Source organism: Oryzias melastigma, linkage group LG5, assembly GCF_002922805.2.
Source record: "Oryzias melastigma strain HK-1 linkage group LG5, ASM292280v2, whole genome shotgun sequence".
NCBI lineage: Eukaryota > Metazoa > Chordata > Actinopteri > Beloniformes > Adrianichthyidae > Oryzias > Oryzias melastigma.
Window position 1 is genome coordinate 30,673,895 of NC_050516.1, and position 18,343 is coordinate 30,692,237.

General features: G+C 36.6%; 2 protein-coding genes across 2 annotated transcripts in view; both read right to left on the reverse strand.

Moving 5' to 3' along the window:
* Positions 1–2,390, reverse strand: part of necap2 (NECAP endocytosis associated 2) — an 8,444-nt gene extending 6,054 nt beyond the window's left edge. Inside the window, exons 1-2 of the mRNA XM_024271170.2 lie at positions 2,166–2,390; positions 1,288–1,388 (exon numbers count right to left, since the gene is read on the reverse strand). Of these exons, the coding sequence (XP_024126938.1) occupies positions 1,288–1,388; positions 2,166–2,260 (196 nt within the window). The 5' untranslated portion in view covers positions 2,261–2,390. The remainder of the gene's footprint in view (positions 1–1,287; positions 1,389–2,165) is intronic.
* A 727-nt stretch (positions 2,391–3,117) lies between these two features.
* On the reverse strand, positions 3,118–8,954 carry LOC112145647 (SUZ domain-containing protein 1). The gene is made up of 4 exons (XM_024271003.2): positions 8,512–8,954; positions 5,253–5,302; positions 4,915–5,181; positions 3,118–4,822 (listed from the first exon to the last, which is right to left on the reverse strand). Exons 1-4 carry the CDS (start codon positions 8,560–8,562, stop codon positions 4,711–4,713), a joined length of 480 nt encoding a protein of 159 aa, XP_024126771.1. The 5' UTR covers positions 8,563–8,954; the 3' UTR covers positions 3,118–4,710.
* Positions 8,955–18,343: the final 9,389 nt, after the last annotated feature.

The following is an 18,343-nucleotide window of genomic DNA, read 5'->3' on the forward strand; positions in this document are numbered from 1 at the left end:
AAGTCCAAGTCGAGTCTAAAGTCATCAAATTCATGACTCGAGTCTGACTCGAGTCCAAGTCATGTGACTCGAGTCCCCACCTCTGTTTTTTACTTTTTAAATATGATGTCACTGATTTCTAGCAGCAAAAACCTCAAATGTATGAACATTTTACACAGACTAATTATGAATCTACTGTGCTCTAATGATGAAACTTGAACAGTTTATAAAAATTCATCTTAAAATATTTTTTCATATGAAAAAATGTTCAAACTAGGGATGTCCCACTCAGGTTTTTTTGGGTCCGATCCGATTCCGAGTCATTTGACTTTGTGTATCTGCCGATACCGAGTCCCGATCCGATACTTTTGAAACAAATTTAAAACATGAACAAATCGAATTAACCGATTTGTGTTGTCCCGTTTTTATATTTCGTTAACATTATTTTATTATTAAAAACTTAAATAGAAAACTTCTGTGAAGTAGCTTTAATAAACAAGTAAAAATACAGCAAATATAAACTAGAAAAAAAACAATTTTCCTGTTATATAAGTGATAATTAGTCATGTGAGAAAGTTTAGTGACTTTAGCTTTAACATTTTTAGAGCTATTGAACCAAATGTGATTCCTATCCTCATTTAGAATTGACTAGATGACTTTGTTTTAGCATGAATTTAATGAGTGTTCATGACTAGCTGATATCATTAGAACCATTTATTAGAAAAAAAGAACCATTTATTAGTCTCTTTATTCTTTTTAGGCATTTTCCCTCGTTCAAACGCAATGCATTGTGGTCTATATTTGCAGATCTAGTGACCATCGCTGAACATTAATTTTCAGCAGAGACTTCTGGGAAATTTATAGGGGAGTGGATTTTGGAATTTTAATGAGTATCCGAGTACTCGGATTCCTGCTATCTGTTCCTGAAAATTTGAGTACGAATATCCGTGACGTTGGAGATCGCTGATTCACAATCTTTATAAATATAGTAGAGTGTAGTTAAATATAATTCAGGAAAGATATATATCTATATATATATAGATATATATCTTTCCCTGAAATGCAGAATAATGTTGGATTTTAAGTTTATGGGCTAAAGTAAACAAATCCTTTAAATTAAGTGTTGTTAACTCACTACGTGAGTCCAGTTTAAATACTCCCTCAGATTTGGACATGTTATTTATGGTGATCGCGGTATTGTTCACCAACTAGTGAGTAATGAAGGATTCAGACACAACCTAAGGTTACGATTCATTTTAGGTCCAGTTCCTTCATGCAGGTCAAAGGTGAGATGTCGACGATGTTTACCTGTGTTTCTGTCCTCCAGCTTGATAAAGGCCTTCTTGCCTTTAGCCGTGATCTTCATTCTGCCGCTCCATGCAGGCTCGTCCAGCTTCCAGTCAGCAGCACTGAAGAAAAACGAGCAGATTGCTTCTAAGAACAATTCACTGTACGAAGCTTTTAAGAAAAAGAGGAAATGAAAATAAAAGCTTTCAAAAACAGTGAAGAAGTCACAAAAAAAGTCTTGTTTGCCTTTCTGTCATCTAAAGAAAAAGCATCAAATCTGTTCATTGATTTGCATGTTCCAACAGGAAGATCCCCTTTCACGGGTGACAGAAACGCGACACTGTGGATCTGCTTCAACCACCACCAGGCCTTCAACCACAACTGTTACAGAACTCTCTCAAAACTCTACAAACATAACTTCCAAATGACCTGATAGACGAGAAACCTTAAGAAAAAGTACTTAAGTTTGACCAAAGATAAAAGTTAGCAGAGCTTTCTACTCCCACACTTCTCACATTTCATGAAGTCAAATGAGGTTACCTCAGGTTAACAGCTCACAGCAATAAGCTAATAAACACATAATAATAATAAACACTAATAAATCTAAATGAAGATAAACCATTTTTTTGTCCGCACGTCGCTAGAAAATAAATAGTTTGGAGGCGTTTTCGTGCGTGGACGCGCTTTAAACTTTAATTGCTAACTTAAATCTTACAGCTAACTACTTATTCTGAATATTATCATATCACTCAACCCACTGATGTTCCATTTGTGTTGTAGAAAACTACAGAAAAACACGACATTCTGCGCTTGACAACTTGCTGTCCGATATTGGGTGCATGGCTAATGACATAGCTAGCAGTTTCCAGTAATTCCAGTTCCGAACATCCCAGTCTCACCGGTATCCGCGGTTCGAGGCTCGAGGGGGAATCTTGTAAACGTGAACCTCTGGTTTTACACAAAGCATCGACTCATAACTGTCGTCCTCTGCCATTTTGTCTAACTTAACTTTCAGCTTAAAAACACAACTTCCGACTTTCGACAGACATCTAATGCTGCTCGTCTCAAACGGGGCTCAAATTGAAGCCGGACTGTGGTTCTCCAACAGCGCCCCCTGTGGTCCGGATGACTCCTTAAATCGCGAGTATGAAGGACAATTGATGTGGTTCTGGAATTCCTGATGAGGTTGGGGAATTAAAAGTGTATTTTAAGACCATGTCTGATGATGATGATAATAATAATAATACCAATAATACAATTAATAATACAAATAATATTAATAATAGTAGTAATAATAATAATATAATTTTGAGATTAAAGTCAGAATTTTTTTGGGGGGGGGGTTAAAATTCTGAGATAAAAGTCAGAATTCTGAAAAAAAAACAGTCAATATTCTGAGATTACAGGCATAATTCTGAGATTAAAGTTGGAATTTTGAGATGAAAGTCAGAATTTTGAGGAAAAAAGTCAGAATTCTGAGATCAAATTCAGAATTATGAGTAAAAAATAGTCAGAATTCTGAGATAAAATTCAGAATTATGAGTAAAAAATAGTCAGAATTCTGAGATAAAAGTCAGAATTCTGAGATTAAAGTTAGAATTTTGAGATGAAAGTCAGAATTTTGAGGAAAAATAGTCAGAAATCAGAGATTAAAGTCAGAATTCTGATAATAATAGTAATAATAAAAATAATAATGCTTTGGTGTCTTTAACATGCTCTTGTGGCAAGTCAAAATCTGAAAACTAAGTTTCCCTTTAATTACAAATTACTGATTAACAAGAAGATAAAGAATGAGTAAGAAAGCAGCTTTTTATATCACTTCGTTCTTTGAAAAATGAACAACAAATAACAGGAAAATGTATCATTGTGTTTATTAAAAGTATTCAGATTTCATTTGTTGTTTTAATTTGACAACAATGACATCAATTCAATCTTACTGTTGACTTTAAATGACTGCTAAAAAAATATCATTGGCAGATCACACTGAGCTCTTCATGATTTAAGATTATAATCAACTTCCTAAAACTCACTATAAGCTATTCACTAGATGTATATAAAATCTTGTTCAAATATATAAAACATAAGTCATTCATTAGAACAAAAATACTGAAGGGACTCTAAACTTTTATAGTTTGATAGAAAGTGAGCTCAGTGTAACTGAAATGTTTTTGAGCAGCACAAAAGCCATTTTATTTCACATTTCTGTAAATGTGTGCTTGATTGAGCAAGATTTGGTCTAAAACAAACCATAGGCTACTGATAAGCACACAAAAAGGTCAGAAAACAAGCCAAAAAAAGGTGTCAGCTGGCGAGAAGGGATCATTTAAGGCATAAAAGTGAGCTTTCAAACCTACATCATTTATTGTGATACCAACAGTTAGTACTGGAAGGTTCTCTGTATTTATCGGATTCCACGGCATATTTTTAATATGTAACAAACGACAAGCAATATTGCAAAAACCCTGCTTTGCAAAACAAACAAAAAAAAATTCCAGGTAGACATTCAACGAAACTCGGGGAGTTATTCAACATTTGTCAAACTTTAACATAGGATTATATCCGTCTCCATGACAACGGGGCACTCAAGCTGATAAACGTGAGCAGTTACAGTGCAAGCACACAGGAACATTAAAGCACAAGTGCTTCAGAATTGCAATTTTTATCCAATTTCATCCAATTGAATTAGACACCATCACAGCAGAGTTCTGGAGGAGTGAAGTATTAATGTTCACAAACGTTTTCAGTAAACCACACAAAATTAAAGGAAGTAATCTTATTGTTATTGCTTGAAAAAGGTAAGTTTTAATGAGGCTGACTCTTTTTAAAATGTGACTTTTTCTTGTGTCGGAGGAGCTAATGTCACACCTTTCATCTGAAGCACATGTGCCGTCTTCTGGAACAAACTTTCTGTCCTTACACTCGAGCTGCTAAAGCACAGGGTCACGTCTTGGCACCTTTAAGAACTTGGACTCCGCTTCCCCTAAAGACCGTTTTTGTAGTCATGACCCATCAGGACGGGACCAGCTCATCTGCCTGCATGACACTGGGACTTTTCCCACAAGTTTTATTATTTCTGCCTGAAAAGACAAACACCTGATACATGCAGCCCAGCAGTCAGGCTTTAGAGTCCTAGGACGCGTCCTAGTACATCACAGTGTGTGGGGTGCGCAACCGAGCCTGTTTGCTGTGTGGAACAGAAGGGGGGGGGGTTCGTTTCTTTGATCTCTGCCACCTTGACAACCTTCCACGAGTGGAAAAGACAAGGCAAAAAGCAAAGACTGATCCAGCGAGCAGAGCAGAGCGGGGGTTCAGGAGTTAGTCTAGGTCCCAGCCTGGTCTCCATGATTTCTGCCGTTTCCCGCCACCCGCCACTCTGCTCTTCAAACCCCATCGACCTCCACTAGCCGTGGAGGCAGCTGCTGTCTTGGAGCAGGCGGCTCTAATTTATCTGCAGAGGCGGAAGCCCGGGGTGCCATCCGGTCCGGTGGGTTGACGAATCGCCTGATTGATTGGACGAACGGGTTCTGACTGTTGCTGCACACTCACACGAGCAGGTCTAGAGAGGGAGAGGGAACATTATTCCTTAAATAACTACTTATCGTTTGATATTAAAGAATTCTACGTGGGTTTTGATGTAACGGTTCTTACCTATCCTGGCCTGGATTGTCCTGAGGCGTTTCTTCCGACGAAGCACTTCCTAAAATCCTCCTCCTCGCCTCTGCATACTCTGCCTCCCGTTGGGCCAAAGATTTAGTCTGCTGCGAGGGACGAGACGAAGAAGCGTTTCCTGCAGAGGCGTTATTGGAAGGCCGCTTTAATATTCGGATTTGAGGCGGGGGTGCTGCCGGCAGAGAGTCGTCTTGGATGACGACGGCAGTTCGCACAGGTGAACCCGCAGGTTTCAAAGTGGACTTCCTGTAAAGCCAGAAATCACTGAGTACAAAGAACAAACACGCAAAGAAACGAGTTGATGTGTGGACGCTTACTTTGCTTCCTGATTTATCTTTAGCTTTGCTTCAAGCCTTCTTTCAATTTCCTGAGGGAACAGAGAGCACATCGTTTCACCCCTGCTGCAAGAAATATTTAAAAAACGCGGATAAAATCTGTTCTAACGAAATCTGGACTGGTTCTTCTAGAACAAGGGTCTGCAACCGTTAACACAAAAGCCATTTGGTCCAGTTTCTTCGTGTCAAAATAACCAGGGAGAGCTAAAAAGTCTCACTTCCTGTTTAGAAAAAAAACTATTTATTAAATAATTTTTGAATATTAAGCTATTCATTTACAAAAATGTAGCTTTCATATACTTACACAATAATTTTATTATAACAGTATTACATTTTTCTTTATATATTTATTTTAATTTTTCTTACTTTTAAAGCAGCTCATACAAGTTCCTTTCAAAATAAAATACATCCTGCTGCAGCAGATTTACTTAAAAATTTAAGAAAAAAATTGCTTTTATCACTATGACTTTGATGCACCTTCATCCTTTCATAATTTCACTCTCAAATATAAATATGACCGTGTTGGTTTAGAATACTTTTTTTTAATCGAATCGTGTAAATGTAATTACTTTAATAACTGAACAGCTACTAGACCAGCGGTGTCAAACTCAACCGAACAAGGGACCAAAATCCAAAACACACCTTAGGTCGCGGGCTGAACAGGATAAACATTTATTGAACACGCTAAAACAGATGTTTTTAAACTTAAAACTGTAAGTTTTTTTAACATAATTACAAACTAGATTTATAGCATTTCCTATGATAATGCTAGTGTGAATGCTGTAAGCTGAATTTGGCCGCTGAAGATGCTAGTGCTGATAGATAAAGATGCTGAAATTAACAGCTGAAAACGCTGAAGCGGAAAGCCAGCTAAAATATTAGCTAAATGCCAAATTAGCCTAAAAAACTAACAGCCAAAACAGCTATTATGTAGCTGAAAAAATAGCTAAACTGCAAAATATTCTAAAAAGTGAAAAAAAGCCTAAAATAGTCAAAACAGCCAGCGTGTAAATATTAGCTAAACTCCAAAACAACCTAAAAACTTAGATAGAAAAGCCTAAATTAGTTAAAACAGCTAGCATGTAGCTAAATATTAGATAAACTCCAAAACAGCTTAAAAAAACTTCAATTAGTCATGTCAAAGTCAATTTGACTGTGACATGTGTATTAGACAGTGTTGTGCAGCAGGGAAAACCTAATAAACTAAAACAAATGAACCAGAACAACAAACCTATTACATTATTTAAATCATTTGCATTTTTCTGTAAACTCTAAGAGCCACAATGAAGGGATGACAGAGTGGCTCAGAATGTAGTCCTCTGTTCTAGACTGCTGAAACTGTGCAGTGGTGGATGTTTCCTTTTATTTTCTGTACTGTCATCATGTGCGTTTTCCTTTTTTTTATCGTTAGCATTTTGTCTGGTTTTAACCATCTTTAAACTTAGTGTTTTTAAACTTCCTGTTTCTTTAATGACTGGTGTATTTTTATCTAGAAACTACTTAAATATAATATCCTGTTTTTAGTGGCTGAATGATGCACTTTTTATGTGTTATTTATTATTGAGTTATTCATACACTTCAAATCAAATCAAACTTTATTTATAAAAGCGCCTTTCATACTTAGTGCAACTCAAAGCGCTTTACAATTAAAAACAAAACATACACAGTAAAAGCCCAACCCACCCTTCACACACACACACACACACCCTCCCCAAAACACATACACCCATGACCCCACACACAATGAAAACTTAGGGGAGAGAAAAAAAAATTCAGTCGCTGCATGGAGCAGGAAGCACTTTTTGAATTTCGTTGTACCAGTAAGGATAAAGATCAATCGATCGAGCGATCAATAATGAATGAACAACTACAATCTAATTCACCTTAAATCATAAGTTACTCTTTTTTCATGACCCCAAAAAATCTTATACCTGAAAATAATCAAATTACTAAAATATTATGATGCATTTGACATACCTTTCAAAAATCTAAAATTCCCAAATCCTGGTTTACATGTTTAAGTGTCTCATCTAATTTTATGGAGTTTATCAGGATTAATGCTTCCACAAATAGTCGACTATTTCAATCGTCGATTTGTTGTTACTTTATATATTATATGGAGTCAGAGTGTAGTAAAGATGAACAAAGCTTTGAGCGTTCAGCACCTAAAAATGCACTTTTCTATATTTGATTCAGGGAGACCAAAACTTTACCTTTTGTGGAAAATAGCTCCTTGTTTCATATTCTAACCTCATTTGATTTAATCTTGTTTTCATACCTGAAACTAACAAACGACAGAGGCTGCACGAATCATTAAAATTGTAATAAAATATCATCTTAATTGTATTTATTTTTAGTTAGCTAAAAGCTAATGATGGTTAAGATGTGTGCTTTACATCCACTTTGCAAATGACGTAATTAGTCGACTAATCTGAAACAATAATCAGCGATTAGTCGACTATCAAAATAATTGTTTGCGGCAGCACTAATCATAATATAAGACTCAAACTTTCTGTTGTTTCTTTAAAACATTTGGATAATTTTTAAACATTGAAATCAGTCATTCCTGCAGTCTTTAAGCTTTTAGACCAAAGTATAGATATACAAAGTAGGCTACACTTTTCTGCTGTCATTCATTTGTCCAATTATGCTGTGACTGTTGCGTCCATAATTTTTTTATTATTATTATTATTATTATTATTTTCCCTTTGGCCCCTCACAATCAGATCAACAGCTATACATGCAGAAAGAAATAAAGTTAGTAGGAGGAATTCTTGGAATGTTTATCAGATTTCCTAAAACCAGATAGATCCCGTTATCTAATAAAGGACACCAGATTACGCCGTTTACACAATTATTTAACTAAACTAAGAAATCAGATGACCAGATTTATTAAGGAGGGCATGTAAACAGAATCAAAATTGGGATCAGAATGACCAAAAAGTGATCCTAATTATTGATAAATGCTGTGTATTTACACTTAACGTTGTCTGAAAATTATATTCTTCGCTTAAAAAGTACAATTTGTATTAAGATGCACCCAAAACAAAACAATCCACCATAGAAAGTGAAAATAATGCACACAGTGGAGTCTACTTTGACCACACCGATATGGGTCAGTTAGGCCTTAACATGTCTAGACGTGTAAAGAGTCGATAACCGCAGCCTTTCTGGATTATCTGTCCACTTAACTGTTCTAACAAACTGATTTTACAGAAGAATTTTATTGAGTTCAACTCACCCCGCTGTCTGCGGCTTCCTCCCAGCTCTCTGCTACCTCCTCATCCTCCATGTTTTAACAGGACTTCGGATGACTGAAGCTTCGCTGCACCGGCCAACTCAATCCCATCTAAATCTTGGGGTCGCGAAAAGGCAGGAAAATCTTACGCAGACCCACTAATAGTCCAATATAATCGCTTTCAGATCTTTTGGTGGCTGGAGAAACAGTCCAGAAAGCTTTCTCTGGTGTGGAGTTAGCCTGCTAGCTTAATGCTTGACTGGGGGCAGCTACTTCCGGTCTCCTGCTGCTGTAAATGTGCTTCTTAAACCAACCGCGACTATTGCTGTTCAAATATGAAACCACTTTACTCTAAATAACTCACAGCTAGATCAGATAATTAAAAACTGTTTGGATGTTTGAACATCTTTTTCTTAAAAAAAAAAAAAAAAGTGAGGTGACCCGGAAGTATCAAAAAAGTAACAACCAAATCTTTATTTAAAACAAACGAAACAACAAAATTGGTTGCACGTCATCGTAACGGTTGCACGAAGGGAAATTTAAATATTCAAAAATGCATTATGGTAAAATGTTTGAAATTTAAATCATATTAATCTTTAAATATAATACCTTCTAATATTATTTCACATTTATATGATATTCACATATATTTGTGTTTAAGAGTCATCAAGTCATCTTTTGATAATAAAGGATAACCTGACAAAACAGTTGTGTGTCAGTAAGGTAAACAACAGAGGACATGAGGCACCGCCTTGAGGAGAGCTTGTGCTGTTGGTGGCACAAGAATGACAAAAAAGTCAAAATCATGTAGTTTGACAGACACACACTTTGAATTTATGTCAACAGTCACAATTCCCGGGTCATATAACGAATGAAAACCATCTGAGAAAAGTCAAACAGGACATAGTTTCTGCCCATAGGAAAAATCTGTTGCTCAAATGTGGCTCAAGCTCGTCTCCTGAAATCAGTTTGAGCGTCTCATCTTTGTATCGTTCTGTGATCATTTGTGTCTTAAGACATCACAGAGACAAATGAGCTTGAATTGAGACAAACTTTTTGAGCAAGACTTAAGAAGTGGGAGAAAAAAGATATCTCATAATAGTCTCACTCTGATCTAAATTGTCTCAACTATTTTAAAAAAGGATTAAGGAGAAAAGGATGAGACAAATTTGAGACGCTGATGAGACACATCTGAGAAGGATTAGCTCTAAAAGAGATCTCATCATTGTCTGTTTCATGTGTCTTTCATTTCTCTTGAATGTCTTCCCAAAGCCATTAATGAGAACGATTTGAGAAACAGTAAAAACAACACTAAATATGTAAATGTTACATTTTATTTGGCATTTGACCAGCACCATCAGTACAACATTTGTATTGGGATAACAGCATTAGACTCTTTACATGTTTTAAACAAAATACAGAAATAGAAAACATAAATGAGATACAAAAATAAATTAAATACAAGCTCTGACATTGTTTACTAACCCCCTTGTTGAAAAGTCGGTTTTAACTAAATTGTTTTTTTTAATAACTTTAAAGTACTTTAACCCTTGTGCTCTCTTATAGGGTCAAGATGACCCTACCATTACATTGATGTGTGATCTCTCCCATAACAAATGTGGACAGGATCTTATGTCTGCCACGGACACCAAACAAGATTAAAAATCCTTGGAAAAAAAACTTTAGTGCGCTGTCTTGTGGGATCCAGATGACCCCACTTTTAATGTAAACATGTCCAGGATAGCACACGAGTTAAAACCACCTGGCTTCTTAATGAACTATTTTGGGTAAAACCAGAAATACATTCACAAAAATGTGTCGTATTATACCTGGAGATTCAAATTTTTCAAACTTTTTTTTTATGTAATTGCATTAAGTACATGAACTGTGGCGTACTCAATCTGGCCGACGTGGTGATAATGAATACTTCTAGATTCTAAACAACAAACACACTGACAGCACTGCTGAGGTACAAGGAAGAATCTCACTTGGCTTTGAAACAACAGAACTTACATGCTTCCAAATCCTAAAACACACTTGGCAGGAACTGTATTAAAACTCATGGTTCACGAAAATTAAAAAAAATAAATAAATAAAAGATGAAAGAGTAACCAGTCCACATACTGTAGATCACAGCAGTGGCCTACTGCTTAGAACCTGCTCTGGCCGTACATTTGCTGACAAATGCTTTCTTGAGCTTGACCTCCACAATTTTTTTCCCAACCAGGTGGAGTGGCACATCTCAGGACACAAGCTGTAAAACAAGAACATTAAAATCTAGTATGAGTAAAATGACAATAGATGGCATATAACAAATATAACACTTCAAGATGCAAGCAAATTATAGTTTTATTAGATCAGCTGCATAATGCTGCCGTGAGATTTGATTTACATGTCATCTGATGAGTCAAAATAATAATTTCTGGAATCTAACAGCCAGAATTCAGTTAAGATAACATATTACACATGACCTCTATAGCTGTTAAAGGAATTTAAATCCAGCATGTTACTTCTTTGGGCAGTAAAAATCTAACAAATAAGTTCAAATCGGTTTACTTAAAGATGGGTTAGATCAGGGGTGTCAAACTCAAGGCCTCCAGGGCCAGCCTGATGCTGGTCTTCTATAAATCCTGCCTTATCTGCTGCTCATTACCTGGATCACGTGTGTTTAGCCAATGAGGAGCTGGAAAACATGTAAGACACCAGCCCTTGAGGCCTGGAGTTTGACACCCCTGGGTTAGATGCTACTGGACAATAATTCATTTCCAGTGTTGAACTTATATTTTGATAGCAATCATTGCTATACTGTAGCCTGATTGAACATGTTTATTGTTCCCAGAATTCTAGCATAAAATGCCCAATTTTAAGAAAAACTCACTTAGGATTGCGTCGACGGATCCGCTTTCCTTCTTTTCCGGAGGGATCATTTCCAGGAAGACCAAAAGGGATTTTGATACTCCAACAGTGAGGACATGATTGGACAGTGCATGAAACTGATGCATGCGATGTGGTTTCGATGAGTGGTTCATGGCAGCACGGCGGAACGATGACACGAACACACCACACCCAGCGAAGAGCTCCTGCTGGCCTGGTGGTGGAGATGGGCGATGGTGAAGTCTCTCTCCAATGAGGTTTCAAAGAGTCTGAAGCTCTCAGACCTGGTCTAGATCTGAAAGAGAGTAGAAACAATACAAGGGTGAGAAAATACCAAAACAGTTTATTATTCTGTTTATTTGCTGCTTTTAGTGCATTCTTAACTCTAAAACATTTCTGTTTCACTCCCATTTCTTATTGATGCTCATTGAAGCTCTACTTGGAACTAGGACTGCCGCGATTAATCGACTAAATGACTATCAAAATAATCGATTAATCGAGTAAACGACTATCAAAATAATCAATTAATCGACTATCAAAATAATTGATCAGTCTAGTAATGTACGACTAATTAAATAGTCGTTACTTTGTATTAAATGGAATCAGAGTGTAGTAAAGTTGAACAAAGTGAGCGTTCAGCACCGAAAAAAATACTTTTTCATATTTTAGTCAGCGAGACCAAAACTTTATTTTTGGTTAAAAATAGTTCCTTGTTTCAGATGCCGACCTCACTTGATTTAATCTGGTTTTAATACCAGAATCTGATGAAGGACAGAAGCTACACGATTCCTTAGAAAGTTTAATAAACGATTATCTAAATTATCTTTACTTTCTATTAGTTTAAAGCTAATGATGATTAAGATGAGTACTTTATATCCACTTTAGTTTACCCATGACCCGATTAGTCGACTAATCGAAAAAAATTATCGCTGATCAGTCGTCTGTTAAAATATTCGTTTTTGGGAGCCCTGCTGGGAACTTTGTAAACCCTTATTCAATTCTAGGCATGTGTACACTTAAAGTGGAGTCATACATACATTTATTTGCCACATTTTTTTTTTTTAATCACAGCAAGCTAACCATACCATCTTCATCAATCTGAATGGATTCAGTAGGGAGCTGTGTGCTGTATTCCTGTTTTAAAATAAGACCAATCTTTCATTTTCGGTTGTGGCTAACGGAATTCATCACTAACTTTGCAAATCTCAGCGTACTATTTCTGTTGTTGTCTAATTGTCTTACACTGTATGTTAGTTTATCATTGTATATACACAATGACATCCAAAAAAGTGAAGTTTGCCTTCCTAAAAACACCAGTTTTCACAAAACACTACCATGTACAGTATGATCATAGTACTTCCTGAGATTAAACGTGACCGCGTTAGAACATTTAAAACACTGTCAACTGAACTTTGAAGTGATTTTCAGACAGATGTGGTGCTTCTGCCTTATTATTGGGCGGTGCACGGTCTGTCACCTCACCTGTCTGTCAAACTGCTTACCTGACATTGAAAATTACAGATTCTTTCTAAGCTTTTGCCAAATTTAGAATCTAGTTTGGTAGAAATCAAAACATAATATTATATCTCTTTCATGCTAGATAAAAATAAAAGTAAGAACGGCAATATAAAAAAATAAAATGAAAATACTTCTTTGAAAATAAATGTAACATCACCAAAATAAAACAGTAAAAGTTATTTTAAAGCCAGAATCTGCCTGACATCTGCTGAGAAAAGAACTGACAAAGAAAAAGGGAGAACTTAAATAAAGAGAGCTGACGTGAACCTGATAGTTTTTAAATTGCATTATTATGTATTCAATGAGCTTTCAGAAGTTTGTATTAACACACCTGAAGGTCTCTTCCAGTTCTCCAGACAGGGTCAAAGATTCTCCTGGTACTGCAGAGAATACAAATAACACACAAATCAAATGTTTACCTGTCAAAATAGATCAATAAATAAAGTATTCTGAGATGTGTGATACATCTCTGTTCTTCTGCTGGAAGCTCTGCTCTTCAACAGGAAATTTTTGATCAATATGATGATCAAAATGCCTCAAAGTATCAAGTACTTTTTAGTTACAAAGAAATCATTTGAAAACGTCTTATTTCAAAATATATCAGAATACACAGAAACACGAAGAGATGAAAAACATTTACTCTCAATAACTAGATATTAACCTTTAGGATGAAATAGAAGTTTAAACACCCACTCTAATGAAAATTATGTGTTTTTAACATGTTGCATTTTTCTCAGGATGAAGGACATAAAATAATTTAATATCAAAACGGATAAATACAAGAACCGTCATCATTTAATTCCGGATTTTATTCTGGTTGTTCTCCAAAAAAACAAGCAATTCCTATCGCTACAAACCTTAGACATCGGGGGCCCGTTTCAAGAAGCAGGTTTTGTTGGAACTCTGAGTTCGTGAACTCCAAATTCGGCAAAACTCTGAGTTTTCGGTTCCAGAAAGAGGGATAACTCAAACCCGGGAAAGTGGGCGAAACCAAGCCCGTTCCAAGAAGCGGGTTAGGATGAACTCAGAATCAATCACTATGGTAACTGAGTCTGTGAACGAAACCTGGTCGGTAGCAGGTTTTCTTCAGGAAACTTAGAGTTCTCTGCGGTCTCCGCCCCTTTTTAAAGTGAAAGATGTTCAAATATGAGTTCCTCATGAACATTTAGAGAACATTCACGTTAGAGACGTCACGTTTTCACCACGTAGAAACGAAAATGACACGTTCATTCATAGAGGATCATGTAGAGAGGAGGCTGATTAATCCAGAGGAAATGTTATTTACGTCGGTAGAGGATTTGGAGGACACGAGTCGGCTGACTGCAGTTTCCTGATTCATTTTTATTTCAGCGATAGTATAAATAGTGAGTTTTTCCAGGGACTCGCTATTAAAAAATACAGTTTTCTTTTCCTTATTTTAAACCCTTAACAATAGGAATTAAGGAACGTCAAACACCGGAGAAGGATCTGGACTTATCCACCGTCCGGGATGTCTGCGTCAGACATTAGCTCAGTTGACAGCAACGCTGCCTCACACTGCATAGGAAGCGAGTTCGACTCCCGGCTACGGAAAGTTGTTTTTATGTTTAAAAAAATTCTGCGAATATTTTTTATGTCTTGAGAATTAAAATTAAATAAATACTTTTTTAACATATGCCAGGCAGCTACAGTTTCTTTTTAGCGTGCAGTGATATCTGTGTGTGTAGGTGGTGGTGGTGGTGGGTGGGGGGGGGTTACGATCACGGAGATTACTTATTAGATTGGTAACAGATCAAAAACCACTCCTTACTCAACAAGAGACAAAATAACCTTCCAGACATTATTTATTCATTATTTGGAATCATTCAAATAACTGCAGATATTTTCTCTCTGTTCTACCGCTGCAGCTGTGTTGCTTTTCTTGATGAAAATGTTCTCCTATAGTCGCATAAGCTTGAAGGAACTTATCAATTTCCGCCGCCGGAAGTAGTAAACTCAGACGTTTTTCCCCGTTGCCATGGTGAATCATGCTGTCTTTGCTCCATTGATCAGGGCTTTTTATGGTCGCGACGCTCACACCTGATTCTGGTTCTGACAACTTCAAGTTGATTGAATCAAACATTTTCAGCTGTTCTGGAACCGAAAACCCTGAGTTTGAGAATTTTGAGTCCAGTGACTCTAAGTTCAGGTTCGAACTCTAAATTTGTTGAACCTGCTTCTTGAAACGGGCCCCTGATAGTGGAGAAAAGACCAACAACATAGCAAAAGAGAATACAAAGAGGAACAGTTTCTTCCGTTAGCATGTCTTTGTTAGCCACGTGACGTTGTTTACTATTACACGGACTTAAATAAATGCTCTAATATCAAACAAATGTTACAACTTACTCGTCATAGGTCATTCCACATGATCCGCTGCCTGAAGATTTCCGGTTGTATCCGAAGTCAAAACAAACAACCGGCATGGTTCCGGTTCTCCGTCGACTATCGCTGCTTTAGCACGTAGAGCTAGCTTAGCTTGACTCCTGCTACATGACGGCTCCGCTGGTTACCTCCGGATCCGTGAATGACGCGTCTATCAATCTACCTCCATGTGACGGCAGGGTGGGGTCTAACTGCAGTCCAGCGGGACTGCGCCACGCCTCCCGTCATGCACTGCGGCCGAAACTTTATCTTTTTAAAAGAAAAAATATATTTTTGTCGTCATATTTCATTTATAAGTTACATATAGTGTGTAATTCAAAATTTCCAACACATCACAGCGAAAAAAAAAAGGTTAGTGTCAAAACCTCATGTTTGGAACGTACTACCATATGCAGGGTATATATACCGGTGAGCGACTTTGCGCTCATTGGGATCAGTTGTGCTGTCAGGGAGCCGCCTGCAGTGGGCATAGGCGCTGTAGTTAGTGGCCACAGGCGCTGTGGTTAGTGGCTCAGGAGCTTGCGACTGGGTTAGACTGCAGAGACGGACGGACATGCCTGTGTAATCGCATACGGGTGTGCCCGTACGTTAGCACCCTGAGTGGCACGATTGACCCTTTTGTCTTATTCTTCTTCAAATCATTATCTGACTGACTTTTCAAGCCGCTTGAATCTATCTGATATCTGGAGATTAAAACATTGAAATTGATTTTTTGGTTGATTTCCAAAGAATTGGAAAGAAAAGTGACAGAAGTAAACATTTTTTCAGCCATACTGACTGATCATAAATCCATCTATATCAAATTAAATCTTACTAGTGAGGAGGGAGACCCAATAAATTAAAAATTAAATAAAAAAAAAATCATTAAATATCTGCAGATGATACCACGATTTTTTTTTAAATAATGTCAGCGAAATCCCAGAGGCTTTATCTGCTCTCTTTTCAAGCATGGATTACATGGATTTCAAGCTGGATTAAAACTTAACTTAAAAAAAATATGAAATTTGACCTGTAAATAATGTTACTGATAAGAAAGTTTGTGGTATTCCTGTGAAAAATTACTGTTACATACCCTGGTATTAAAATGTCAAGAGAAGATAAAGATATGGAGGATAACTTTAGCCCTGTTACTGAAACTATTAGAAAGAAGTTTAACAGCTGCTTAACTAGAGATTTGTCCATTCATGGTCGAGTACTTCAAACTAAAGCTGAAGGATGTCCAGAGCGTCACATGTTTTTTTTTTCGCCTCAAGATGTCACTAAAACTCCGTGTTCTGAGCTGGATCAAATTCTGTTTAGTTTTCTGTGGAAAAACAAAACCCATAAAGTTCAGGAAAACGTCCCGTCAAACTCTTCAGCTGATGGGGGATTAGAGGTTTTGACTTTTACTGTTTTCAATCAGGTTTTGAAAATTAAGTGGTTCTCTTGAGAATCCCAATAGTTTATGGAATATTTTCCCAAACTATTTATTTGGTAATTTAGGAGGTCTATTTTTTTTTACTGAAATGTCCGTTTTCTGTCGGAAAACTCCTGTTAGATTGGACAACTTTCACCAACAAGCTCTGTTATGCTGGACTCTTACGTTCAGACACAACTTTTCTCCTCACATTGCATTTTGTGGAAATAAACTTTTGTTTTTACACAAAAACAAAAGTTTATTTCTACAAAACTGGTGTGTCAATAAAATGATTACAGTAAATGAATTATTTGCTGATAGAGGAAATCGGCAAATGTGAAAGTTGTTTACGCAAATACAATGTTGTTATACCTCAGAAAGAATTGGATTTGGTTATTGGCTTGATTCCACATAATATATATTTAATAGCACAAAATGTAAAATATGAATACTTCAGTTTAACTCAAAATTGATTTTAGTTCAGGGAATTGATCTGGTTGATAAGAAGTGCACAAACAAGTTTATTAGAGTCCAGTTAGTTATTATTCAAACCCTGAATGCAAACATAGATGGCCATATTTAGATAGAAATAAATGGAATGCAATCTTTTTATTACCATATAAATTATATTCATCATTCTGTTTTGTTTGTTTGTCTTTGAAATGTTCTTGAGTGTTGCACTAAATATTGTACTGACATTGTGTTTGAATAAAAAAAACATATTAGATGTGTTTATTTTTATGGTTGAGAATCTTCGTTTCTGGGAACTTTTAAACTTTTGACCGTCCTCGACCGGAAGTAGTCAGACTGTTATCACATTCTAGCTTTACGGAAGTCATTCGGGGCCCAATTTAAAAAGGGTCCGGGCGGTTTGTCCGAACCTACCCGAACCCAAACCTTGACGCGGGTCGGGTCACCAAATCCTGCTGATCGTCCGGTTCCGGGATCATTCCGTGCACCGGAAACGTTGATATTTCACGAATTTGGAGCCCCTTTTGGGGAGAAGTCCAGCAAAACAGACAAACTACGAACTGTATGTCCAAAATAAATGTATATCCTGATAGTAACGGGTGCATTTCTCACTAGAAATATTGGCAAAATAAAGATTAATCCACAAAATATTTTATTCTGAGTGATTTTCCGACGAAAAAGAGTGAATATCCCACGGTGTTTTTGCTAGCGACAGGCAGAAACTCAAAAGTCACGTGATCAGTCACGTGATCCGGCGCACCCCGGTAGAAATGAATGAGAGAATGAGACGTAGCAATTCCACAATTTAGACCCGTTTTTGTGAAAAACTTGCTACATTTTTCCCTGTGGACAAACGTGGGTACTGAACGTTTTTATATAATATATTATCAAAAACAAAAGTGAGAATGTTTAACTCGTTTGTTTTTTATAAATTTTAAAGAATCAAAACATAAACAAATCTCTTTGTGGAATGTAATACAGTTGTCTTTTTTTTAAATATCTGTTTTAATACATATGAAACTTTCCTAAAATTATCAAAACATTAAAAACTAAATCAAATATATTTTTGCTTAAAAGTACACATAAAAAGCATTTTTTCCCTTCTGTTTTAAACCAGATGCCTCCTGTTGGATCCACGTGACATTATAGTACAGAGTGACCCCCGTCTGGTGGGTG

Bases quoted from the DNA above. Each gene is read 5' to 3' on its own strand.
- LOC112145647 (XM_024271003.2), bottom strand. From the start codon at position 8,562: ATGGAGGATGAGGAGGTAGCAGAGAGCTGGGAGGAAGCCGCAGACAGC. The intron at 5,303-8,511 runs GTGAGTTGAACT...CTGTTCCCTCAG, and splicing joins AGGAAGCCGCAGACAGCGGG to GAAATTGAAAGAAGGCTTGA. The intron at 5,182-5,252 runs GTAAGCGTCCAC...CTGGCTTTACAG, and splicing joins AAGATAAATCAGGAAGCAAA to GAAGTCCACTTTGAAACCTG.